Source organism: Leptonotus elevatus, chromosome 9 (genome assembly GCF_054856555.1).
Source record: "Leptonotus elevatus isolate MCC_2025b chromosome 9, RoL_Lele_1.0, whole genome shotgun sequence".
In the NCBI taxonomy this organism is placed as follows: domain Eukaryota; kingdom Metazoa; phylum Chordata; class Actinopteri; order Syngnathiformes; family Syngnathidae; genus Leptonotus; species Leptonotus elevatus.
Genome location: NC_141247.1, coordinates 11,760,890 through 11,768,520, shown reverse-complemented (window position 1 = coordinate 11,768,520; position 7,631 = coordinate 11,760,890). Strand labels below are relative to the sequence as shown.

The window sequence follows — 7,631 nt, the reverse complement described above, 5'->3', positions numbered from 1 at the left end:
GCTACAATATATGACGTTGTTGTTATTGTTACTGCTGTTGTTTTTGTTGTTTTAAGGTCCAAGGAGTAAGTTTGGGTCAGATGTTTATATGTTAAGTTGTTAAAATGTCTGTTTAGTGTTAACTATTCTTCATTGAAAAAGAAACTACAAATGAAATATTTGATCACACAAAAATGTGTACACTAAATATTCTTCTGTTAATTTACTCATTGTAAACTTGTGACATACGGTATGCTTGAGCAGCACTAAAAGATGCATGAGAAAATGTTTCTTCTTAACCAGTTTTCTATTTTTAAATGGACAATCGTTAATCGTTATTCGCTGCATTCACCACACCCGTATATTATTTAATCTTTTTGTTATCCACTGCACCATGATGCAATGTTGCGCAATGGCCGCGTGCCACCGCGCAGTTCCAACGTGTCAGCACAAAAAAAAGAGGCGAGCCTCGCCAGGTCGTGGTCCTGTTCCGGGTGACGTGACTATCAGGGGCAGCGGAACTTCTTCATCATCTTCATCATCATCACTCATGTGAGTTTGCTTTCTCCTCTTACTCGTTCCCTTCCTTGTGCACTCCTGCGCTATGGAGGAGGTATTTTGTTTCGTTTTGGGTTATTGCTTTTTTTTTCCTTTTTTTGGCCAACGACTAGACTCCTCCCCTCGCCCCTCCAACCCACCCCCCAGGCCCTCCCTTCACTCAGATTGGACACATCCTCATGGTCAGGTTCTTACATCTCATGGCCTCATTTTATTTAAACTGCCACATGAGGGCCCAAAGCCTCAAAGTGTGCTCGACTGGAGGGCTGATAGTACATTCTTTTAAACAAGTAAACTTCCCAAGAGCACTAATGGAGCACGGTATGTGGAAGTGGGCTGGTTGAAACATGTTAATGTTGCTGAGGATGTTAACTTGTCACTGGTGACAGCTGACTTTGCTTGGAAGAGCAATTCTGCTCTTGTGGAAATGTAATGGATTTGAAATCGGTCTGCAGGGGTTTACGGGCTTTGGAATCACTTTTGGGGTTACTTACAAGGTCAATGCTCATGAAGGAAGCTCTTATAGAACAATGCTTTTAGTTTTAATTTTCTTCTGATGTGTTATTATTATGATGATATCTGGGGGGGGGGGGGGCAGAACAGTGGGTGGTCAAGTGGTTGAGGATTTTTTTTTTGTCTTCCATTTCATTTTTGGGGCTCCTTACAATCTAAGAGATTTCTTACGTTCGATTTTTTAAAAATATAATATATGTATGTATGTGTGTATATATGTATATGTATATGTATATGTATATATATATAATATTTAAAAAAATCAAACGTAAGAAATCACTTCTATTGTAAGGAGGTACCCTCTTGTGGGCAATTCTAATATCAGGAAGTAAATGACGTGTATGACTGACAGAATGGTTTTAAATCTAATGTAAATCTATGTTAGTCTTCTCATTAAGATTTCAATTTCTGTAAGTATATGTATTTCATGTTTTAATTTGTGATATTTTTTTCAGCCATCATCCAGCCCTATTTTCTATGTATTATTTTGCAATTTGATTGAAAAACGAGACCTCGTTATTTGAGTGAGTCTTATTTGAAGCTATTGATCATTTGTTACAAGTAAATCCAAAATCAAAGTGAGCTGTTTGGGTTTTATTTTCAAGTTAAATTCTGTATTGAAGAGTGACTGTTCTGCCTTTTGTCAGACATAAAAGTTTTTTTCTTTAAAATGATCTTTTTATTGATTTAGTAGAAATGTTATGCATTTATATCATTGCAAAAAAAAAAATGCTTTGTGGTTTTGTAAATCACTCAGTGCGAGGCGCCATGACGGAGTTTTGGAAGGGGCACTCCAAGGAGGCCACACTGCAGGAGATGATGCTGGACTCGCGCGCCATTGAGCTGGCACAGCAGGAACTGCCCGAGATCTTGTCTATGCTGCCCAGTCTGGCTGGATGTCGAGTGCTGGAACTCGGGGCCGGCATTGGGTGAGCGTGATTTGTGAGCGTGCTTTTTAAGACCAAAAAGTTTGTTAGTCACTAACAGCAAACTGCACAATAATCTTAGAAGAGTTTTTTTTTTTTTTTTTTTTTTTCAAATATTAAGATACAAGACTGAGACACATACGTATCCTTAATAAAACAGCCGCTACACCAGCCATCTGCTGAAACAGGCGGCCCACGTGACCGCCGTGGATTTCATGGAGAACTTTGTGGAGAAGAACAGGCAGAGTAACGGGCACCACAAAAATGTTACCGTCATCCAAGCTGATGTCACGAAGCTGGAATTGCCCTCAAACAGGTAAAGTGTGCTGAACGTGCATTCTTGCGTCGTCGCGCCGACATGTTTTGAAATCGTAATGAGCCTCGCTCCTCTTCTTCAGTGTTGACTTCATCTTCTCCAACTGGATGCTGATGTACCTCAGTGACGAGGAGCTGCATTTGTTGTTCAAGAAAATGCTGACGTGGTTGCAGCCCGGCGGTTCGTTCTTCTTCCGAGAATCATGTAACCATCGCTCAGGTACAAAATTCACGCATCTCGATATTTGTGCTGCCCTCTGCTGTGTTGGTGTAATTGGGCGCGTGTGTGTGTACAGGTGACTGTAAAAGGGACTTCAACCCAACATGTTACCGCACTGAGGCCCAGTACAACCACCTGACCAAGTCGGTCCAAGTAGAGGACGAAGATGCGGGTCAGAAGTTCGGTTTCGACGTCATACTCAGGAAGAGGGTCAAAACTTACTTGGAGGTACTCCGGTTTGGATCTTTAAAAATATTGAATCTTAACAAGTTGACTTGTTCGACCATAACAGCAATATCGCAATATTTAAATTGCCGCGACATTGTCGTCGTCATGTTATGATATTAAAAGCAGCACATCTTTTAAAGAGGAAGTAAAAAAAATAAAAATAAAAAGAGGAAGTAAAAAAAAAAAATACATTTAATATGTTCTATGCAGCCCCACTAGTATAAATAAGGTATTATGGTTAATATCGCATTGTGGAATATAAATTAAGCAGCAAAATCCAGCCATTTTTATCAATATCATTAGACGGCCATTTTGTCACTTGCTGTCTAGTGAAAATGACATCACAGTTGCTCAGATCTCATGTAACAACCAATCACAGCTCAAGAAAACAGGTGAGCTGTGATTGGTCGATTGCCGGAGCCCTAAGCAACTGTGATGTCGTCTTCAGTCGACAGCAAGTGGCAAAATGGCCGCCCCTGAGATGGAAAAAAAAAACGGCTGCATAACTCATGTTCCACAAATGTAATATTAATCAGAATGTCATGTTTAGACAAGTGAGGTCACATGTAACATATTATTGTCAAGAAATGTTTAAGATTGACTTCCCCTTTAAAAAAGGCCAGGTTGTTTTCCGTTTGTGCAGTTCTAGCGCCCTCTGGTGGTTAATTTTATTAGTGCAGCTTAATTTTAAATATGTTTTGGGCCACCTACGTTTAAGACCCACACTAATGGCCAAATAAATAGGAAAGTAACATGTTTCAGTTCCTCCACAAATGGAATTTTGTTTTATGTACATTGAGGTTCATGTTACTTGTTATATTTGAACAATATGTACAATTATGACATCAGCTAATTAGCATTGTACAGACAAGACGTCTACATGCAATTTCTCATGTTTACAATGTTTTGCTGCTTTTTACAATATCGTGAGTTTGTATACAGTATCGTGAACTCTTTTTTTTTTCACCTCCCCACAAATTGTTTTGTGACTATTCAGTAGAGACAAGTGTGTTTAAAAATAAATAAATAAATAAACGTCACTGCTTTCTTCTTCACCGACAGGTGAAGAACAACCCAAATCAGATCTGCTGGTTGTTGGAGAAGGTTGCACGTTCTTCAGACTCAAAAGAGTCATTCAGCACTTTCCAGATGTTCCTGGACAACAAGCAGTACACCAGGCGGGGCATCCTGCGCTACGAGAAGATGTTCGGGTCGGGGTATGTCAGCACAGGCGGGCCCAGCACCACCAAGGTCAGAGCAAACCACTTTCACCAGAAATAGACAGCGTGCGGTCGCTGCCAAATGGCACCTTCAACAAGCGAGAGGAAAGATCCACTTAGCAAATGAATTTTGTGACCGTTTAACAACAGGAATTTGTAGATATGCTCAACTTGCAACCCGGCCAGAAGGTTCTGGATGTCGGCTGCGGTATCGGTGGAGGAGATTTCTACATGGCAAAGGTCAGAGAGCGAAGGAGACCTTCAAAATAAAACCGCCTCTTGACTATTGACTGCTCATACTGCAATTCAGACGTTCGGCGCGGAGGTGCTCGGCTTGGACCTCTCGGAGAACATGGTGGACATTGCGATGGAGAGGGCGCTCGCCGAGAGGCTGCCATCGGTACGCGCGCCAGATAGACGTTGACATTGGATCTCATGCTTCCAGTAATGTTTACCATGAATGGCAATCACGATTGATAGGTTGAATTTGAAATTGCTGACGCCACCAAGAGGACGTTTCCGGAGGTTTCGTTCGACGTCATCTACAGCAGGGACACAATCCTCCACATTACGGACAAGCTGGCTCTCTTCAAACGTTTCCACGTAAGTCCTCTGACCCCCGTAGCTTCATACGCCACATTCCGCAAATTGAAAGCATTTCTAAAATGATTCGACTGGATGCGCTCGTCATGTGCAGTCGTGGTTAAAGCCTGGGGGCCAGCTGCTTATCACTGACTACTGTTGTGGGGAGAAGCCTTGGACCCCCCAGTTTGAGGCTTACGTCAAACAGCGAGGCTACATCCTCTACACCCCGTCACAGTATGGAAAGGTAAACGCACAGTGAAGCCTCATTAAGGTTTTTTGTCTCAATTTGGGGTGACCTCACGTCGGCGCTTTTGTGGCTTGTTGTGGAATTTTCAGTAGTGTGCGCCGTAAATGATCATGATGAGATTCTTGATGCAGCCTGGTTCGGTTTGGGGAGGAGAAAGGGAGGGTCAGCTAGACAGGAAAGCAAGCAGAGCAGGCTTATCAGTCAAGGTCACTCCGTTTTTGCTTCATGTACAAGAAGTGAAAAGCCCATTGTTCGTATTAGTATAGTATAAATACGTTTTTTAATACTTTGTCCATCACTCCCCAAAACTGATTTATACGTAAAAAATAAAAAAAAGAAGTATTTATATGTTTTTTATGCTAGAGCATACAGAAGGCTTTGATACAGCCTCTGACATGAAGAGGTCGCTTAAAGCAATGGTTGGTACTACAAACAATGGTCAGCAGGTGGCAGCAGAGTATAAGAGATCATGTTGCAACAAGCTCTTTTCAACAGGCTTATGCATAATGATGAAACTTAGCCATATTCTAATGCTAATTGCTGCAAAACGGAAACCGGTACAAATGTACTTTTTTTTCCTGATAAAAGAAGAGACTAATCTGTCTTTTGGTAGGTTCCATGTTTTTATAGCAATAGAACAGAATATTCTGTGGACCTTGCAAAATCAGCCCAAATCCAGTAAAACAGCCAGGAGCGAAGGGGGTTGCTTCAGTGAAAATGGCTGGGAGTGAATAAGCTATAGAAAATACAGATTTCTACAATGAAGTATAGTCATGTTACGTGTTAAATAATGATTTTCCATAACATGCTCATGTTGTCTCCCGTTTCCGCCGGCGTAGTTCATTCAGGACGCTGGCTTCTGTGACGTTGAGGCAAACGACCGGACAGCCCAGTTCATCCGGGTCGTGAAGGAGGAGCTCCAGAGAGCAGATGAAATCAAGAGGGAATTTATCGAGGTTGCCACCCACCCAAACAATTACAAATCTAAATGTGCAGTAGTCCTCTCTCTCGAATAGACGACTTTCTAAGCCGCTGGTGTCTCTGCAGGAATTCTCTGAGGAGGACTATAATGCCATTGTGAACGGCTGGAGGGAAAAATTGGAGCGTTCGAACAGCGGAGATCAGAGATGGGGCCTCTTTCATGCGAGAAGGAACTGAGGGATTGCCTCCAATTGAATAAGAACTCAATAAACAAGCAGGTGGAAATACTTGTGTCCTTGAAGGAAAAGTGATTGATGACTTCATGTTGAAAGGATTCATACTGATACCGACGACAATTATAGTCAAGTTTTGCTTTTGTAACTCACAAAACTATTGCAATGCTGCGAGCCTTGCTCAAATTTGCCTCGAACCAAAAATCCCTTTTACTGGACATATTTTGTTGACTTGCTTCCCATGTCACCATCACGCTGACTAATTTGTTTTGTCACCATGTGAAATGACAAGCAAATTGGCATAGCCTAGCAGGTGTTTACTTAATTACGCACCCACATACTTACTGACTTATTAACGCATTCACTGCCATTGACGGTTATAGACGTCAAATATTAATTTAAACTATTTTTATTAGCTGAACTTTTTTTTTTCTACTTTTGTTACCAAGAGTATGAAATCTATCATTTTTTATTGTACATTTAGAACGGATATAAAATTTGTAATTAATTGTGATTTAACTCGTGAAGTCATGCAATTAATTACGATTAAAAAAAAAATGACGCTCCTAATTTTTATTAATTTTGTCCTTTCTTTTTATATTGCGTCAGGCGATTACAATCTTTAATTGTAATTAATCGCATGACTTTACTAGTTAACTCACAATTAATCATACATTTTATATCTGTTCTAAATGTGCAATAAAAATAAAATTCTAGGTTTTAATACTTTTGTTAACAAAAGTGGAAAAAAAAATTAACTAATAGAAATAGTTCAAAGGAATTTTTTACTTCAATAGCCGTCAATGGCAGTGAATGAGTTAAATTAAGTACATCTTGGACAATAGTTTTTACACAAACGCGTGCTTACAAGTGTGATTATGATTGTGTTTTACAATCCGTGTGAATTTGAATAATTACTAACTTATTAGTTTCTTAAATGCATATGTAAGCGCTTAATTACATTGCGCAATATAGTTCACGAGTACATGAAAAGTATTTATGAGAGTACCTCACTCACAGGAAGTACTTTCTTACCAACCTTGGGCTCCTTCCGCATACCAAACAGTCATTCTTTCTTGATTTATTACATACATACATCTACTGTTAAAAAGGTGTTTGCCCTTTTTTCAATTTAAATAAATTTTGCATAGTTTCCCAACTTTAATGTTTATCAAACAATGATAACCCTCATGAAATGCAGATTTTAAACAGTTATTATTTATTAAGGGGAAACATTATTCAGATCTACCTGGCCTTGTGTGACAATTTAAAGTGCTTGCCCCTCCATCGTCCCATTAAATCATGAATTAACTTGAGAGAGCGCGAGAGAGAGAGAGAAAACAGGAGGAGACCAAGCCAGCACAGACACTTTAAGGTGGGTTATGAAGCATGTTGTGCCTCTTGTTGCCTAGAGAGTGACACGACGTGGCAGATCTAGGACTCAGACGCAGAGATAGGAGTTTGAGGCCAAGGCAGATATTTATTAAACAAAAAAACTCCTCGTTTAGAGGGAAAAAAACAAAGGCTATTAAATGTTAAACTAAATGCGCTCCAAAAGGGAGGATGTCTAAACTACAAACAAAACAATATCGCTTCTTAACTAAAACTATACAAAGTTACAAACCAAAGTTCACACAAGAGCCAGGACAACAAGGCTGAGGACTGTGACTGGCTTGAGTGGCTCTG

At 40.2% G+C, this 7,631-nt stretch overlaps 1 protein-coding gene across 2 annotated transcripts; it reads left to right on the top strand.

Moving 5' to 3' along the window:
* Nucleotides 1–393: 393 nt before the first annotated feature.
* Nucleotides 394–6,019, top strand: pmt (phosphoethanolamine methyltransferase). Of its 2 annotated transcripts, none has more exons than XM_086084877.1 (12): nucleotides 394–531; nucleotides 1,808–1,979; nucleotides 2,137–2,292; nucleotides 2,375–2,511; nucleotides 2,588–2,739; nucleotides 3,802–3,990; nucleotides 4,110–4,199; nucleotides 4,270–4,359; nucleotides 4,440–4,562; nucleotides 4,657–4,788; nucleotides 5,631–5,747; nucleotides 5,839–6,019. In XM_086084877.1, exons 2-12 carry the CDS (start codon nucleotides 1,819–1,821, stop codon nucleotides 5,947–5,949), a joined length of 1,458 nt encoding a protein of 485 aa, XP_085941003.1. In that variant the 5' UTR covers nucleotides 394–531; nucleotides 1,808–1,818; the 3' UTR covers nucleotides 5,950–6,019. The 2 variants fall into 2 exon arrangements, with proteins under 2 accessions (XP_085941003.1, XP_085941005.1); XM_086084879.1 differs by lacking the exon at nucleotides 394–531 and adding an exon at nucleotides 689–858.
* Nucleotides 6,020–7,631: the final 1,612 nt, after the last annotated feature.

Bases quoted from the DNA above. Each gene is read 5' to 3' on its own strand.
- pmt (XM_086084879.1), top strand. From the start codon at position 717: ATGGTCAGGTTCTTACATCTCATGGCCTCATTTTATTTAAACTGCCAC. The intron at 1,980-2,136 runs GTGAGCGTGATT...TTAATAAAACAG, and splicing joins GAACTCGGGGCCGGCATTGG to CCGCTACACCAGCCATCTGC. The intron at 2,512-2,587 runs GTACAAAATTCA...GTGTGTGTACAG, and splicing joins ATCATGTAACCATCGCTCAG to GTGACTGTAAAAGGGACTTC.